The sequence below is a fragment of the Oncorhynchus keta genome, chromosome 5 (assembly GCF_023373465.1).
Source record: "Oncorhynchus keta strain PuntledgeMale-10-30-2019 chromosome 5, Oket_V2, whole genome shotgun sequence".
Lineage (NCBI taxonomy): Eukaryota > Metazoa > Chordata > Actinopteri > Salmoniformes > Salmonidae > Oncorhynchus > Oncorhynchus keta.
The window spans coordinates 18242988-18261547 of NC_068425.1; the positions used below are offsets into that span (position 1 = coordinate 18242988).

General features: G+C 42.7%; 2 protein-coding genes across 4 annotated transcripts; one reads left to right on the plus strand and one right to left on the minus strand.

Moving 5' to 3' along the window:
• The first annotated feature begins 1297 nt into the window (after window positions 1-1297).
• Window positions 1298-2548, plus strand: LOC118365521 (growth arrest and DNA damage-inducible proteins-interacting protein 1-like). Its single transcript, XM_035747802.2, has 2 exons — window positions 1298-1739; window positions 2144-2548. The coding sequence occupies exons 1-2, from the start codon at window positions 1339-1341 to the stop codon at window positions 2439-2441; spliced, it is 699 nt and encodes a 232-aa protein (XP_035603695.1). The 5' UTR covers window positions 1298-1338; the 3' UTR covers window positions 2442-2548.
• A 2414-nt stretch (window positions 2549-4962) lies between these two features.
• Window positions 4963-18148, minus strand: LOC118365522 (tetratricopeptide repeat protein 39A-like). Of its 3 annotated transcripts, none has more exons than XM_035747804.2 (18): window positions 17627-18148; window positions 16542-16663; window positions 15892-16023; window positions 15073-15131; window positions 14907-14983; window positions 14052-14116; window positions 13581-13680; window positions 13393-13458; window positions 13032-13140; window positions 12780-12847; window positions 12419-12478; window positions 12103-12264; window positions 11786-11877; window positions 11551-11671; window positions 11311-11422; window positions 10983-11097; window positions 10450-10566; window positions 4963-5912 (listed from the first exon to the last, which is right to left on the minus strand). In XM_035747804.2, the coding sequence occupies exons 2-18, from the start codon at window positions 16634-16636 to the stop codon at window positions 5801-5803; spliced, it is 1662 nt and encodes a 553-aa protein (XP_035603697.1). In that variant the 5' UTR covers window positions 16637-16663; window positions 17627-18148; the 3' UTR covers window positions 4963-5800. The 3 variants fall into 3 exon arrangements, with proteins under 3 accessions (XP_035603697.1, XP_035603696.1, XP_052374877.1); XM_035747803.2 differs by having other exon boundaries at window positions 16542-16646; window positions 17627-18147; XM_052518917.1 differs by lacking the exons at window positions 15892-16023; window positions 16542-16663; window positions 17627-18148 and adding an exon at window positions 15265-15350.
• Window positions 18149-18560: the final 412 nt, after the last annotated feature.

Below are 18560 nucleotides of genomic sequence, written 5' to 3' on the forward strand. Positions count from 1 at the left end.
ACCGATCGCTGCCTGCACCCGCATGCCCGACTAGCATCACCACCCTGGATGGTTCCGACCTTGAATATGTGGACATCTATAAGTACCTAGGTGTCTGGCTAGACTGCAAACTCTCCTTCCAGACTCACATCAAACATCTCCAATCAAAAATCAAATCCAGAGTCGGCTTTCTATTCCGCAACAAAGCCTCCTTCACTCACGCTGCCAAGCTTACCTAGTAAAACTGACTATCCTACCGATCCTCGACTTCGGCGATGTCATCTACAAAATGGCTTCCAACACTCTACTCAGCAAACTGGATGCAGTCTATCACAGTGCCATCCGTTTTGTCACTAAAGCACCTTATACCACCCACCACTGCGACTTGTATGCTCTAGTCGGCTGGCCCTCACTACATATTCGTCGCCAGACCCACTGGCTCCAGGTCATCTACAAGTCCATGCTAGGTAAAGCTCCGCCTTATCTCAGTTCACTGGTCACGATGGCAACACCCATCCGTAGCACGCGCTCCAGCAGGTGTATCTCACTGATCATCCCTAAAGCCAACACCTCATTTGGCCGCCTTTCGTTCCAGTACTCTGCTGCCTGTGACTGGAACGAATTGCAAAAATCGCTGAAGTTGGAGACTTTTATCTCCCTCACCAACTTCAAACATCAGCTATCCGAGCAGCTAACCGATCGCTGCAGCTGTACATAGTCTATAGGTAAATAGCTCACCCTTTTTCACCTACCTCATTCCCATACTGTTTTTATACTGTTTTTATTTATTTACTTTTCTGCTCTTTTGCACACCAATATCTCTACCTGTACATGCCCATCTGATCATTTATCACTCCAGTGTTAATCTGCAAAATTGTATTATTCGCCTACCTCCTCATGCCTTTTGCACACATTGTATATAGACTGCCCATTTTTTTCTACTGTGTTATTGACTTGCTAATTGTTTACTCCATGTGTAACTCTGTGTTGTCTGTTCACACTGCTATGCTTTATCTTGGCCAGGTCGCAGTTGCAAATGAGAACTTGTTCTCAACTAGCCTACCTGGTTAAATAAAGGTGAAATAAAAAAATAAAATAAAAATATGCTATAGATAGTAATTTGGCAATACAATAATATTTGTTTTAATTATAACACTGACTAGGCCTATAGCCTAAGAGTTTCAAATCAGAATTGTCAAGACTGTCTTTTGTCACAGCACCTTCGATACCTCTATGATCCTCTTGCTTATGATGATGATGATGATGATGATGACAAGAATAACGGACAGGCGATGTTGTAGTCAGCTATGAGCAATCAAATCTGACGCAAAGAGGGTCCTCCGAACTTTGCCACCAAAGATGGCGACCTCCATGCTGTGCAGGAGGACAGCAATATTTAGCTGGGCTATTCGAATGGTTTCACCCTTAAAATCGTATAATCCTGCCAGCTCACACTGCGGGCTTCTACATCAGATAGCAAATTATAACCCTAAACCACTGAAATTAAATTTGAAAGATTCATACATACCAGATAGGGAAAGCGAGAAAACTCCGGAATGGCAGAAGACAGCGAAGTATGACCGCAAGCTATTCGGGCGGTATGGCTCTTCGTCGGGAATCGACCCTGCAAAGCTGTGGCCCAGCCATGCCCAGCTCGAGGAGATGATAGCAGAGGAGAGGGAATGGAACCCTCCGCTCCAGGTGATGCTGAAGAACGTCGAGGCGAAAACGAAGGAAGCCAATGCGAAACTTCTCGCGAGGTAAACAGCCATGCTAATACTAGCTATCTTTTTAGGATCTGTCAAATGACATGTTTGTTTATACGCAATGTGCCATACTAGATAACATTGAGAGAAATTGAGAATGGTAGTTACTGCTTGACATTTGCCTATATGACTCAAGGCAACTAGTTACTTAGGCATGATATCTCTCAATGAGAGGCCTCTTGTTTGTATGTATGTGTGCATGCATGTATGTATAACGTAAATTAAATATGCTCAACAGTCTGATAGGCTTTGGTTCCAATTCCATATTGTTATTTGATAGTGTTGTGGAAGTACAGCATTTCCTTGACAGGTGGATAAAGCTCTGTCTAACCATCCCTTTTTAGAGTAGCTTTTATGATGACATGATACTTGGCTAACACTCCCTCCTTCTTTTGCAGAGAGAAACTGGTTGCAGCCAATATGGCCAAGATGCCTAAGATGGTGGCTGACTGGAGGAAGGAAAAACGTGAGGCGAAACAGAAGTTGAAAGATGAGAAGGCGCGTCGTGAAAGGCTGCTAGCCGAGGCCAGAGAACGCTTTGGCTATGCTATGGACCCCCGAAGCCCCAAGTTCCTGGAGATGGTCAGTGAAATCGAAAAGGAGGAGAAGAAGAAAAGGAAGCTGATGAAACGTAGACTAAAGGAAGAACAGAGCCACGTCCCTCCTGCTGCTTCCTCGGCTGATTCCTCGTCTTAAGGCACTGACTTTGTAAATATGACTATTTAGTCAACTTTGTAAATGTATTGTTGTTGTCAACTGTGCGTTTTGAGTTTGGCTGCTGTAATAAATGAAACACACTAGAATGAGGTCTAATGTCTCATCATACTTTACTGACACTCAGGAGTATTTTTTTTACTGAGCTATAGACTAGTAGCTAGTATAGGAATAATTATTTTTCATGTGATATAAACATGTTTATTATTGGAAAACAATTACACAATATATTAAAAACAGGCAAAATCCTCATCACATTTAGCTGTTTGGCAGACTTTTCTTATCTGGAGATGCAGAAGGAAAAACAAAGAATCACAATCTTGACTAACAGTCTGTCCTCACACAGATTAAGGGAAGCTGTATGTCACATTTGGCATTTGACCAGCCATCCTCTGTGGATCACCTATAGATACAGGGGTGGCGGGCCACATTGTTCTGTGTGTACCAGTTGTAGAAGTATGCTGCATGGTTAGTCCACATCTACTAACCCTGGAGGTAGCATGCCAGGAGTAAGGAGGGGGGTTGGTGTGCCTTGTTAACTGCTGCAAAAAGCTATACTCTGGAGTTCTGAGCAGAGGTCAGGGTTCCTTGCAAGTTGTTGCAGTGAAACTGCTTGGTGCCACTCCAGAGAGTTCACAAAGAGGATACTGTTTCTGATGGCTGAATCAGCCATCCGGGCAGTTCACAGATGTGGTCTAGGATTGTGAGACCGGTTGGATGTACTGCCAAATTCTCTAAAGCAAAGTCGGAGGCAGCTTATGGTAGAGGAATTAACATTCAATTATCTGACAACAGCTCTGGTGGATGTTCCTGCAGTCAGCATACCAATTGTACTCTCCCTCAAAACTTGAGACATAGTGGCATTGCATTTTGTGACAAAACTGCACATTTTAGAGTGGCCTTTTATTGCCCCCAGCACAAGGTGCACCTGTGTAATGATCATGCCGTTTAATCAGCTTCTTGATATGCCACACCTGTCAGATGGTTGGATTAGCTTGGCAAAGGAGAAAGGCTCACTAACAGGTATGTAAAAACAAAATGCACAAAAATAAGCTTTTTGTGCATATGGAAAAGGTGTATCTTTGATTTTGGCTCATGAAACATGGGACCAACACTTTACATGATGCATTTATATTTTTGTTCAGTGTATGAGATATGATTAACATAAAACATTCAGATCCAAAGACACAGGGATTTTAATTGGTTAAAGTTAGGTTATAGTTACAGAGGGATGGGGTTAGCAAACCACCATCCAGAACCATATGAAATCGGCAGGCTGTATATAGTGTACACCAGAAATTGAGTCTTGATCTTGAGAGTTGGTCTGAGACCAAGTAAATGCAGGCTTGGTCTGGTCATGGTCTCAATACCCTCAGTCTGACTCGATATGTTAAAAATACCTGAATATCATTGCAACCATAAGGTGTCAGTTTCCCAGACACAGATGAAGCCTAGTCCTGGGTTAAGCATGTTCAATAGAGAATCTCCATTAGAAAATATATTTTTAGTCCAGGACTATGCTTCATCTGTGTCTGGGATACTGGCCCCAAGAGTTTAGGTGTACACCCTACAATTAGATCATGTATGTATTATAGGTTTTGTGTATTTGTATGCTGACTTCACAAAATTAATTTCAATGTAAAAATATTTATCCCCTGGCCTTACATAGTGCACACTGTTGTGCAGACCGTGTATGTAACCTTTATTTAACTAGGCAAGTCAGTTAAGAACAAATTCTTATTTACAATGACAACCTACTGGAGAACAGTGCCTTGTTCAGGGGCAGAATGACAGATTTTTACCTTGTCAGCTTGGGGATTCAATCCAGCAACCTTTCAGTTACTGGCCCAACGCTCTAACCACTAGACTACCTGCTGCCCCATGATTGACACTGGGTGAGATGTCATGATCCACTGATTAAATTCAAGGAAGTAGCAGGTAAGTTTATACACAGTATACAAAACATTAAGAACACCTTCCTAATATCTGATTTACACCTCCTTCAGCCTTCAGAACAGCCTCAATTTGTCAGGGCATGGACTCTACAAGGTGTCTAACGCGTTCCACAGGGTTGATGGCCAATGTTAACTCCAATGCTTCCCACAGTTGTGTCAAGTTGGCTGGATGTCTTTTGGGTGGTGGACCAATTCTTGATACACACAGGAAACTTAAATGTGGAAAAATCCAGCAGCACTTAAATATTTTGTCTTGCCCATTCACCCTCTGAATGGTACACATACACAAACTATGTCTCAATTGTCTCAAGGCTTAAAAATCCTTCAACCCATCTCCTCCCCTTCATAAACAAGGGATCATAGCGCAGTCAGTCTGTCATGCAAAGAGCAGGTGTTCATAATGTTTTGTACACTCCGTGTAGGTACCAGTCATACATCTTTATCTGTAAAGTCACCTCTTAATCAGTTTGTTATTTATAGGGCAATCTGGACAGGGATGGGTTACACGCTTTCAGATACGCTTCAGTAAAATATAAAACAATGAGGGATTCTAGCAAATGGACATATTTAATCATGTTTTTCAAATTGTTTAACCACACCTTTCTTTGCACAAGGTCTTGATTGACATTCATTACTTAAAATAATGTTTACACTATCAGAGGTTGAAATAAGTTTAACTGACTACTTTCCTCAGTACATTGCAGCAGGGACAACTACATAAAACAAATGTAGCATGACCTATTGATTAAAGGTCCTTAGACATAAAATGTTAATACATTTGTTAAAATAACTCTGGGATCAAAGCAATGTCATACGTTATGTAGTCGTATGTCTGTCTTATTCAGTTATCACCAAAGGGATGCTTTTGTCAAACTGCTTACAGTAATACTCAATCACTTTTGGAGAAGTTAAAAGCAAAACTATACCTCACATATCCAAACATTACTTCCATTGTGAAGTTCATTTCAACATGTTTTCACGCACAAAAAAAGTAGATATACTATATTCAAATTGTTTTGCGCAACTGCCTCCCAACTACTGTTATGGGTAACCAGTACAGTGATGTAAGTACCACACATTCAAACACTGAAGATAGAATCTGAACCTAACCACGGGCGTTCACCCAGTAGGTGGATAAAATGCCTCTGATCTAGAACCAGCAGGTAGAGGCAACTTCTACCAACTCCCATTCAAAACTCAAGTGTTTTAATCAGGGAGAGACCACCATCCATGAAGGACGGAGACTTTCACCACAAAGCAAGTAACATTTGGGAGGCAGTGATCAAAGTGGCTGAGGATGAAAAAGAGAGCAAGTCTTCCTGGAGCATCTACAGATGGCAGGGGAAGCAAGTCCAGTGCTTGCTCAGCACAATGACACCGGTTATACTACAGTGGTGTGATTTCATCTTGGTCACTAGTGTCAGCCTTGAGTTTGGAGAGAGCAGCATGGATCCTGAACTGGGTGCGTGACTCCATGGAGTACTCCTTGTAGTTAGTTCTGAGGGAACAGAACAAAGTGGATAGGAATCGTGAGTAAGACATAGTAACAACATTTCCAAAAGCATTGGGACAGTGACATGTTTTGGCTCTCCAGCACTTTGTACTTGAACCTGTATCAAAATCCTCAGTCATTGTATAATGTAAAATCCAAAGTGCTGGAGTACAGAGCCGAAATAGAAAGTCACTGTCCTAATAGTTTTGGAGCTAACTACCTTACAGCAGTCACCAACCCTGGTCCTGTAGAACAAAATTGTGTGCAGGATTTTGTTTGTCTCGCCTCAATGCAACCAATTCAAATACAATTTTATTTGTCACATGCGCCTAATACAACAGGTGTAGGTAGACAACATTAAATGCTTACTTACAAGCACGTAACTCTTATTTCTGGTAAACTTCATTGTTGAATAAGAAAATATTTACTAAATAAAGTACAAAATAAGAGCAACAAAATAACGAGGCTATATAAAGGGGGTACCGGTACCAAGTCAATGTGCGGGGGTACAAGTTAGTTGAGGTAATATGTACATGTACAGTTGAAGTTTACATAGGTTTTAATGCCTCCAACCTACGTGTTTCAACCACTCCAAAGTTATTGTTAACAAACTATAGTTTTGGCAAGTCGGTTAGGACATCCACTTTGTGCATGACACAAGTCATTTTTCCAACGATTGTTTACAGACAGATTATTTTACTGTATCACAATTCCAGTGGGTCAGAAGTTTACATACACTAAGTTGACTGTGCCTTTAAACAGCTTGGAAAATTCAAGAAATTATGTTATGGATTTAGAAGATTCTGATCGACTAATTGACATAATTTGAGTAAAATGGAGGTGTACCTGTGGATGTATTTCAAGACTTACCTTCAAACTCAGTGTCTCTTTGCTTGACATCATGAAAAAAAAAGAAGAAATCAGCCAAGACTTCAGAAAAAAAAATGGTAGACCTCCACAAGTCTGGTTCATCCTTGGGAGCAATTTCCAAATGCCTGAAGGTACCAAGTTCATCTGAACAAACAATAGTACGCAAGTATAAACACCATGGGACCACGCAGCCATCATACCGCTCAGGAAGGAGACACGTTCTGTCTCCTAGAGATGAACGTACTTTGGTGCGAAAAGTGCAAATCAATCCCAGAACAACAGCAAAGGACCTTGTGAAGATGCTGGAGGAAACAGGTACAAAAGTATCTATATCCACAGTAAAACAAATCCTATATCGACATACCTGAAAGGCCGCTCCGCAAGGAAGAAGCCACTGCTCCAAAACCGCCATTAAAAAGCCAAACTACGGTTTGCAGCTGCACATGGGAACAAAGATCATACATTTGGAGAAATGTCCTCTGGTTTGACAAAAGAAAAATAGAACTGTTTGGCCATAATGACCATCGTTATGTTAGGAGGAAAAAGGGGGAGGCTTGCAAGCCGAAGAACACCATCCCAAGTGGGAAGCACAGGGGTGGCAGCATCATGCTGTGGGGGTGCTTTGCTGCAGGAGGGACTGGTGCACTTCACAAAATTATGTCCTGATGTTGCTTTAATATATCTAAGTCAGTCAGAAAGTTAAAGCTTGGTCGCAAATGGGTCTTCCAAATGGACAATGACCTCAAGCACACTTACAAAGTTCTGGAAAAATGCCTTAAGGACAACAACGTCAAGGTATTGGAATGACCATCACAATGCCCTGACCTCAATCCTATAGAAAATTTGTGGGCGGAACTGAAAAAGCGTGTGCAAGCAAGGAGGCCTACAATCCTGACTCAGGTACACCAGCTCTGTCGGGAGGAATGGGCCAAAATTCACCCAATTTATTGTGGGAAGCTTGTGGAAGACTACCCGAAACATTTGACCCAAGTTTAAATTGATTAAGGCAATGCCACCAAATACTCATTGAGTGTATGTAAACTTCTGACCCACTGGGAATGTGATGAAATAAAAGCTTAAATAAATCACTCTATTATTCTGACATTTCACATTCTTAAAATAAAGTGGTGAATCTAAAAGGACATAAGACGGAATCTTTACTAGGATTAAATGTCAGGAATTGTGAAAAACTGAGTTTAAATGTATTTGGCTAAGGTGTATGTAAACTTCCGACTTCAACTGTAGGTAGGGGTAAAGTGACTATGCATAGATAAACAGTGAGTAGCAAATAGTCCGGGTAGCCATTTTACTTGCTGTTCAGCAGTCTTATGGCTTGGGGGTAGAATCTGTTCAGAAGACTTTTGGACCTAGACTTGGCACTCCGGTACCACTTGCCATACAGTAGCAGAGGGAACAGTCTATGACTAGGGTGGCTGGAGTATTTGGCCATTTTTAGGGCCTTCCTCTGACACCGCCTAGTATAGAGGTCCTGGATGGCAGGAAGTTGGCCCCAGTGATGTATTGGGCCGTACGCACTACCCTCTAGTCTAGTGCCTTGCGGTCAGAAGCAGAGCAGTTGCCATACCACGCGGTGATGCAACCAGTCAGGATGCTCTCGATGGTGCAGCTGTAGAACTTTGACGATCTGAGGACACATGCTAAATCTTTTCAGTCTCCTGAGGGGGAATAGGCGTTGTCGTTCCCTTGTCACAACAGTCTTGGTGTGTTTGGACCATGATAGTTTGTTGGGGATGTGGACACCAAGGCACTTGAAGCTCAACCTGCTCCACTACAGCCCCGTCACTGAGAATGGGGGGTGTGCTCTACGATCATCTCATTTGTTTTGATCACGTTGAGAGGTTTTCCTGGCACCACACTTCCAGGTCTCTGACCTCCTTCCTATAGGCTGGCTCATCATTGTGGGTGATCAGGCCTACCACCGTTGTGTGAAAACGTAATGGTGTTGGGAGTCATGCTTGGCCACGCAGTCGTGAGTGAACAGGGAGTATAGGACGGGACTGAGCACGCACCCCTGCGGGCCCCAGTGTTGAGGATCATCATGGCAGATGTGTTGTTGGCTACCCTTACGACCCGAGGGAGGCCCATCAGGAAGTCCATGATCCAGTTGCAGAGGGAAGTGTTTAGTCCCAGGATCCTTAGCTTAGTGATGAGCTTTGAGGGCACTATGGTGTTGAACACTGAGCTGTAGTCAATGAACAGCATTCTCAAGTAGGTGTTCCTTTTGTCCAGGTGGGAAAGGGCAGTGTTGAGTGCAATAGAGATTGTGTCATCTGTGGATCTGTTGGGGCGGCATGCAAATTGGAGTCAGTCTAGGGTTTCTGGGACGATAGTGTTGAGGCGATTCATGACCAGCCTTTCAAAGCTGGCGGGATTTATTATAAGGGTCCGGGTTAGAGTCACGCTCCTTGAAAGCGGCAGCTCTACCCTTTAGCTCAGTGCGGATGTTGCCTGTAATCCATGGCTTCTGGTTGCGGTATGTACGTACGGTCACTGTGGAGACGACTTCATCGATGCCCTTATTGATGAAGCCAACGACTGATGTGATGTACTCCATGCCATCGAAAGAATCCCAGAACATATTCAAGTCTGTGCTAGCGAAACAGTCCTATAGCTTAGCATCTGACCACTTCTGTATTGAGCGAGTCACTGGGACTTCCTGTTTTATTTTTAGCTTGTAATCAGGACTCAGGAGGATAGATTTATGGTCAGATTTGCCAAATTGAGGGTGAGAGAGAGCTTTGTACACATCTCTGTGTGTGGAGTAATGATGGCATAGTTAATTTTTTTCTAATGGCACATGTAAAATGCTGGTAGAAATATTAGGTAAAGCGGATTTAAGTTTCCCTACATTAAAGTCACCGGTCACTAGGAGCGCCACCTCTGAGCATTTTCTTGTTTGCTTATGGCTTTATACAGCTCGTTGAGTGAGATCGTAGTACCAGCATCGGTTTGGGGTGGTAAATAGACAGCTACGAAAAATACAGATGAAAACTCTTGGTAAATAGTGTGGTCTACAGCTTATCATGATACTCTACCTCAGGCGAGCATTTTTTTAGAGACTTCCTTTATTTGATTTCGTGCACCAGTGGTTATTGACAAATAGACACAGACTGGTACCCCTTGTCTTACCGGAGGCAGCTGTTCCATCTTGCCGGTGCACGGAAAAACCAGTCAACTGTATATTATCCATGTCGTAGTTCAGCCACGACTCAAACACAAGATATTAAAGTTTATGGCCCTTTGGTAGGATAGTCTTGAACGGAGCTCATCCAGTTTTTTCTGCTATGATTGCACGTTAGCCAATAGGACAGATGGTAGAGACATCCCCTGTATCTGCATCTTCTCTTCACATGAATGACAGAGATTTGGGCCTGGTTGGGTATCTGGAATACTCGTTAAAGAAAAAAATCTGTCTAGTTCGAGGTGAGTAATCGCTGTTCTGATATCCAGAAGCTCTTTTCGGGTCAAAATAAGTTAGATAATTGGTTAGGAGCCCGTAAAACAGCATCCATTGCCATTCTTTTCAACTAACCAATCAACAGAATCTTCATTAGTTTAATAAGGTTTTTTCATGTCGAGCTGGAATTTAAGCCTGCTACATCCTACTACAGCTTGTAGGCTGTACTGGAACAACCAGTAAGAGATGACTCACTTGGCTTTCACCAGTAGTTTGATGGCCTCCTCCTTGCGGCCCGTGTCTATGTAGACCACACTGAGCTCCAGCAGAGCGTTGGGCACCAGGTAATGGTCAAACCTGATCTTCTTCTCACTGGAGGTTAGAGAACAGACGGCATATTAACAACCTCTTAGTCATTTACAAAGAGCATGTTTAAATATCACTGACTGTTCGAAAAAAACATCTCTAGACATTATTCAGAGTGCATTTCACTGCTATGAGGTCTATCATAAAACATTGTGGTTTAATCAAAACAAAGAACACATTGTTTGATTAAATACTGTGAAAATATTTCCTTTTGGCATGGATGAGCTTGTTAAGTGACACTCTGGACCTAAGGAAGAATAACGGCTAATGGGGATCCGAATAAACCAATAAATTAATTGTATAACCTCTCAGTAAACATAATACGTATGCGTCGGCATGCATTTACCATTTTGTTATGTAACACACAGATTCCAGGTGTGTATAAATGAAAGATACCCGGACTAAAAGAGTCCCAACATCACCTGTTGTACACCTTGTTGAAGCATTCCTCTGCAGCCCGAATGTGTCCCTGGTTCTTCAGACACAGCCCCTTCAGTAGGTGGATCACACAGCGGTCATCCATTGAATACTCATTCGCTTCCAAAACAAAACACAGATTATAAAACCATGCATTCAAAATTACTCAACACAGGCTCAAGCAGAATGTGTGTAGATTCAGTCTTTATCCATTCACTTTTGGTGATATTATAACAGTGGTTATTGCTTCATGACCCACTGAGGCAAGCAGGCTGATTTGGCCCAGATCAGTCTGACTGCCTGAAACTGGTTAGCCCCGACATGTTGCAGTACCGGGAGATTCCAGTAGGATGCGCTCTGCCTCCACCAGTGTCTGCAGCATGCCCTCGGTCAGCTCTGGCCGCTTGCTGATCATGGAAAAGCCGTTCCACATGTACATCATCTCCTACAGCACAGTGTAGCAATAGTGAATACTGTCAGAACCACACAAATACAAGTGACCCTCACCATTTTAGCAACAGATTTGTGCATGTCTTTATGCAGCTTTGCGCATGCGTGTTTGTGGGGTCTCACCAGCACAGGTACTGGGAGCCTCACTGGACAGCTCGCTTTGTAACGTCTAGCCTTGCGAATGGCAAACTTCTCTGTGGGTGGAGACTTCCCTGCTATCTTTTGCTTGAAGGTGGACACCTGTCTAAGAGAGCGGGCAAAGACAGAAAAAGAGAAGGGGCCAGGAAAGAGGGGTGGTCACAATGAAATGGGACTGGGGAACTTCAAGTTTTTGTTTTTGTGATGAACATGTGTTTACCTGAAGAGGTCCACCTCATCTTCCCCAAAAGGCCTAGCCTCCCCCGGAGCAAGCATGCTCAGGTAAGCAGCCTTCATGTACACATACATGGCCTGAAGGAAAGATGCACCTTAGTCAGGACCCAGCCATACAGTAAGCAGAGTTTAATAATGTCAAGTCTGTTGTGGGGATAAACATACATCATTGGCTTTAAAAGCCATACAGTTAGTGGGCAGGTCAAAACCATTGACTGGGTTCAATTAAGAGTGCCTGCTAAAGTGTTTTTTTTCTTAAATTGGGTCCTAGGCTATACTCAACACTACAGCACAATCTCTTGCCTTGGACCAGCGACTCTCATTGCTCAGTAGGTCAGCGTAGAAGTAGGCCATCCTCCACACGCACTTGTAGGTGAAGCACCACATCAGCTCCCAGTAGCACATGTGGTGGAACTGCTTCCACTGCTGCTGAGCTTTGCAGCCATCCTCAAACAGCACCACCGCCTGGTGACATATCGTCATTACAATACCCCCACCAGCAAACTACAGGCACACACTGATCTCATTCTTGGCCTATCAATACAAACACCACTGCTAAATATGACTGGAAAAACAGACAGATAACAAAAATAGCATAGACATGTAGTTTGAGGCTCACCTCATCAATGTTCCCCTTGATTGCCTCAGCCCTGCCTGCAAAGAAGAGAAATATGGCCCCCTGAAGGGAAGTGGAGAGAAATGTAAACATTCTCTGATAAAAACATAATAATTTGTCAGTGGCTAGCACTTGTAAAATGACACACTTACACAATGGTAGCTCAAGCATAAGCACCTCCTCTGACTAAATGGCCTACGCATGGTCAGTGCATTACTTACCCACATTACGCCCACATTGTAAACCTATTACTTTAGATTGTGTTTGCCCAGAAGTCTGCTGGTATCGGTACACATTGTGTTCCATACAGAGTTGAGTTTGCTTTGGGCTGGGTGAGAGCTTGGGGTGGAGGAGTGTCACTCACCTGTGGGTAGCGGAGCCGGAAAGGCTTCAGCAGCTTCTCAGCGTCAGCCACGTCCCCCTCACCGGTCCCTGTAGAGTGATAAAGAACTGAATAAGATGCTGTGTATGGACAAAACCAGAAACTCAGTCTACCCTCTCGTTCTTTATCTCTCGCTCTTTCACACACGCGTGTATGTTATGTAATTGTGTCATTTCCGAACAGCCAAGTAATTTGTGATCTCCATTCACTTCCTGGTTGTGAAGAGTGGAATACCGAGTATGAAGGTGAGGAAGGTGTAGTAACAGAGCAACAGCAGGGCACACAGCATGGACCGCAGGTTGTTTGTAGTGGCACCATCATTCAGCTGGGACAGACCATACTCCTGCACACAAAAACATACAATATATAGTGAGAGGGGGCAGACTGAGACAACCTGTAAAGCAGGGCTGCCCAACGCTGTTCCTTTAGAGCTGCTGTCATGTAGAGCATCTAGCAAACCGGACTATAATAATGACCTGCTTGTTAAGGTGAATCATGTTAATTAACTACAGCAGGCTAGCTCTCCAGAAACAGGGTTGGGCAGCCCTGCTGTAAACCAATCACTTTCTAGACAAGTTAGAATGAGCAACTATACCTTGTCTCCAGAGAAGCCAGCAAACTCTAAAACTTTGAGTAACCGAGGTGGAAACATGGAAAGCGTCTGTGGAAAACAGTACAGAATCCTGTGATACAGCATAAGGTCTGACTGACATGTGTGCTAAAACACACAATGATCTACCAAATGGACCATTAATGGAATACGGGGATGCTTGTGGGACAAACCAAGTTGAATGCTCCGATCCCAAAAGACACCCCTCCCTCTAAATGAATGTGGTTGGGTCCTTGGAGAGAGCTGTTTGACTGTATGAAGGTGTGCAGCTCCCTGTGTCATAAAAAGGCAATTTGGTCATTCATAGTCTAACATGATTATACATCATATTATTATAGACTAATAATGCCTGATTATTAAGCAATAAAAACACATCTAAATGACTAACGACACACTTACCGGTGAAAAAGACCATGATTGTTTCAACAACTGAGCACAGTCTTATTGTAATAGCAGTGCATCATTTGGTAAACAGAATTATTGACTCCATGATTGTTTCAACAACTGAGCACAGTCTTATTGTAATAGCAGTGAGTGCATCATTTGGTAAACAGAATTATTGACTCTAGCTGTTGATTCACAATCACTCTGTGTGAGCCTGTTTAATGTGAGAACCATTTCTGCCCTTTCTTCTGCAAACTTACTTGTAAATCAGGTAACTGTTGCGTACTTTGATTCCTCCTTTGATAAAACTCACCATGTTCTCATCCTTAAGGAAGAGGGAAAATAAAACGTTTTAACAAAAGGTATCAACTGGTGAGACAGTAATGTACTGTATTCACAAATGAATGAGAGGACAGGGGAAACTTGTTCGATCGCTCTTTAAAAACTATGCACACAGACTCAAAACACCAAGAAGCAGGAAGGCAAACAACTAGAATGCGTTCCATCGACCACTATCTAATCAGTTGGATACAGTTATCATACATACAGGTAACGGTCAACATAAAGGAAACACCAGCATAAAGTATCTTAATAGGGCCACCAGAACAGCTTCAATGCATCTTGGTATAGATTCTACAAGTGTCTGGAACTCTATTGGAGGTATGAAACACCATTCTTCCGCGAGAAATCACATAATTTTGTGTTTTGTTGATGGTGGTGGAAAACGCTGTCTCAAGCGCCGCTCCAGAATCTCCAATATGGGTTACAGGGGGTTGAGATCTGATGATTGAGAGACAGACATACACATGCACCCACTTTAAAGCCTTTATGCTCCCTTGAGACCCCTTTTTCAAAATAAGTGATCTCTTCTTCTAATGGGCAACAAGGCCTTTTTATACATTATCCTAAGCATGACGGGATGTTAATTGCTTAATTGACTCAGAAAACCACCTGTTTGGAAGCACCTGCTGTCAATATACTTTGTATCCCTCATTTACTCAAGTGTTTCCTTTATTTTGGCAGTTACCTGTGCATAATTGCCAAACGAAACATCAGCAGTGTCATTAACCAGGATCAGTAAGATTTAGGGTGGAGGACAGGAGGACCCGTCTTACCTGTAGGAAGGTGAGAGCAGCCCTTTGGAGCAAGCATTCAGCATAACACGCATCAGCATGGAGAGCTTGGAGCTGCTCTGCAAACCCACACACCCACACGGTCAGTGGCTATTTGAAATCTGCCATAATAATAGGCTGAGATGCCCAATTATAAAAGCGCTCTTACCTTCAGTTAGATGCTCTCCAGGTGATTTACTGATATTACTAGGGGACTTTCGTCGAAACCTAAGAAGAAATGAGACCATCTATGAGTGTAAGACTAAAAAAGTTGACATCTCATTGAGCAATGCATGTTTCTCATGTTAATCAAATGGGCATTAATGTGGAACATTATAACACATGACAGCCTTTCGGCCACCTCAAGTGTCCTTGCTTGCTGTAGGCCAGGGGTGTCATTCATTCCATGGAGGGCGTAGTGTCTGTAGATTTTTGCTTTCAATTAAGCCCTTGACATCCAGGTGTGGAGAGTTCCTTAATTCATCAATCAAGTACAAGGGAGGAGCAAAAACCAGCAGCCACTCGGCTCTTCATGGAATGAGTTTGTCACCTGTGCTGTAGGCCCCTCAAACTCACCTCTGGACTTCGAAGCCAATTTCAGTGATTGTTTATTGGCAATTCATTCTCAGGTAGAACAGAAAACCAGCAGGCTCCTGACCTCGTAGGGTAAGAGTTGAATACCACTGCTGTATGCCATCAATAGAGCTGCTCTGGCCATGCAAACACAGGCAAATTCCAGCCGGGGCGCTAAGAGACCTGGTTGCCATGTAAATGCTCTCATTTGCCTGCAGGTTATGGCTGATGGACAGGAGACTAATAGCTGTAGTGGTATATTAGGCCTCAATGTTAGAGGCCAGACCAACTGTCAGAGTATTCCAGGATTTCCCTCTATTTACCTTTTCTGGATGTTGCTTGTGTCTATAATATGAAGTAATGTGTTAAAGAGGACATGAAACAGATGAGTGTCCATGTATAGTAGCATCCTCACCTCTGGCAGACCTCCTGGGCACTCTTCATGGTGTTGCCTGCGTTGACGATGTCATCCTGCTGGAAGGTCATCATAGCCTGCATCTCCAGCACAGTGGCGTAGATCAGAGCATGGTACATGCTCTCCTTCGCCCTTCAATGCAAGACACAACATCATCATCATACACACCTCACTGACAACAATCAGAAAACAGCAAGTATTTATTGTCCAGGGAACATTTTAATTTCCTTTTGAAAAAAAGTGGCTTTCTTCCAATATAGAGACTGGCTTTACCCTATTAGTAACGAGGAAAGACAGAGTAGCTAACAACAGACACCTAATTATTTTCCTATTTCACTCCAGCAGTATGGTGTTTATTTTCCAGGGCCTCCGTTCTGCCCGTTGAGCCCTGGGCGTCAGCTTCAGTAAACACTCCATATCCTGGAGAAGTGACGAGGCCTGATGCCATGGGTAGAAGGAAGTGTGACACTTCACTGTACTACACCACAATACATCACACCCCAACAGCGCTGATGCTGCACTAAGTTACACACCACTCAACAACAAATGGCTAAAGGCTGCACAAATATACCTCAAGTCACCCTCTACATGCTAATTGGCCAATGGAGAGTTTGAAGCCCACTTTAGTCCAGAGAGAGTGACACTGTTACCGTGGCCGCAGTTTCTCCAGGCTCTCACTGAAGTGGTTGTTGAGGAAGAGGTCCAGGGCCTCCATACACTCCTCAAGGCACACCTGCAGGGTCATCTGTGAGGAGCTGTGCGCACACACAGACTACAATGGTTACATGACAGTAAGAATCAGCTTTAGTATCGTCGCTCTTCCTGAGAGAAAGAAAATAGGTCATGGAAGGGCTCTATGGCCCATAGGTAAGGTAAGTAGCCTGCAACCGTGTCAATACATATGCACAAGCACCCACCTGTTCACAGCAGTCTGCACACACCGCTCATAGTGTCTCTTACCTTCATTACTGCATTGTTGGGTTCAGAGCATGCAAGAAAGGCATTTCCTTGTACTTGTGCACATAACATTAAAACCTGGCACGGATGGATCTGAAGCTCTCCGACGCACAGTGAAAAGAACATTTAAGAAAATCCTTTCGGGCCAATCTAGTCCTGTGAAAAATTCTGAAATGTATGCATTTATTTAGAGTCAGAACTCTTAGAAATCAGCTGCAAGATGATCTAAGAAAACCTGCCTTCTTGTATGACTTCAAGATAACACTACAGTGGATTTCTCCCTCCACAAAGAGCTCGTCAACATAAAACATATGTTCGACATAAAACGTGATATTCGTGGAAACATTAAATAAACATGCACTAAACTAAAACTACACTTAACTTCACAGGAATAAGTTAGAAAGGAGGAAAGTCATTATAAAATAAATAAGATACAGCTATTCATGCATTGACTGGTCTTTTATTTAATTATTTGATTAGACATGAAATAAACCCTCACAAAATATTAATTGTTAAACTACCATCCTGACCCTGTCCATCTCAATGTCAACACAACACCAATGTAAAGAGGAAAATAACCTTTAAAATAACTTCCGAATAAAGTAATGTAACTGAGTTACTTGATCAGTAAGTACTTGTATTGACAATATATAAAACAGCTGCGTATTTACATTAATTAAATTGATGTTGAATAACTATATAAACCGAACAACCAATATATATAAATGATTAAAAAGTTCAGGGCAGTAGGCCAAGCTTTCACGACGTTGAAACTTACTTCGCTGCCGCAGGTGCATCTTTCCCATTGGACATTTTTCTTCCGGGCACTCTGCCCAAAACACCTGTCGAAAAGTAGCCTACTCAGAAGGGTTTGAGAAAAAACATTAACTAGCGAATTGTCTTAATAACAAGCTGGTGGAGGGTTGGTTGATTCCGCGTTAAGAACAGAAGTTGCATTGAGCTGTGGAATCGTGTTGGGATTGTAACTTGAGAAGAAGAGTAGCAGAGAAGCGTCAAGTGCTCGAAAGCGGTGTGGGAAAATAAACGAGAACTGAATCGACTCCTCCTTCAACATCCGCAGGCTCAATGGGTAATGTCTAGAAGGGATATTGCTTTTGTCAAATGGACGTCAAAAGAATATATTTTTTGTTTCTTTGTTGCATTTTAGCTAACCCTAAACATTTTCGTAACCTTAACCTAATTATCCTAACCTGCTGCGTAAGTTCTCCTAAAACTGCTACGAAAATGTTTTGACAAAAGCTGTATCCCTTCCAGACAAAACCGGCTCAATGCCACGAACACTTTGCAAACCTGCCATAACCTTTAATCAAAGAACATATATAATGGCTCAACGTCAACATGGCTATTTCTTCGTTTATTAGTCATTGGTCTATAATATGGCCATGGCCTATTTTATGTATATCTTGGCAAAATAATAGGATAAGAAACTGCAGTTTTCTAACAGCCTACATTTTTATTAAGTCATTAATTCGGGAATATATTACTTCTGCTGTTTGACTCAGGAAAATGTCACATGCCAAGCCTCTTATATGTGACCCTTTACATATTAACACTGTTCTGTAAACTGTATAACTCACTGGAGATGGAAAACCCTAAAAGTAAACACCAGTTCAAATGAATTCCATTCTCACTGAAGTTATATAGAGCCCCACAGTGGAGGTGTCATAATACAATAAAACCACAAGGTGAAT

Bases quoted from the DNA above. Each gene is read 5' to 3' on its own strand.
- LOC118365521 (XM_035747802.2), top strand. From the start codon at position 1,339: ATGGCGACCTCCATGCTGTGCAGGAGGACAGCAATATTTAGCTGGGCT. The intron at 1,740-2,143 runs GTAAACAGCCAT...CTTCTTTTGCAG, and splicing joins AATGCGAAACTTCTCGCGAG to AGAGAAACTGGTTGCAGCCA.
- LOC118365522 (XM_035747803.2), bottom strand. From the start codon at position 17,661: ATGTCCAATGGGAAAGATGCACCTGCGGCAGCGAA. The intron at 13,459-13,580 runs GTTTGTCCCACA...TGTTTTCCACAG, and splicing joins GGATCGGAGCATTCAACTTG to ACGCTTTCCATGTTTCCACC. The intron at 11,098-11,310 runs GTACTGCAACAT...TTGTTTTGGAAG, and splicing joins CATCCTACTGGAATCTCCCG to CGAATGAGTATTCAATGGAT.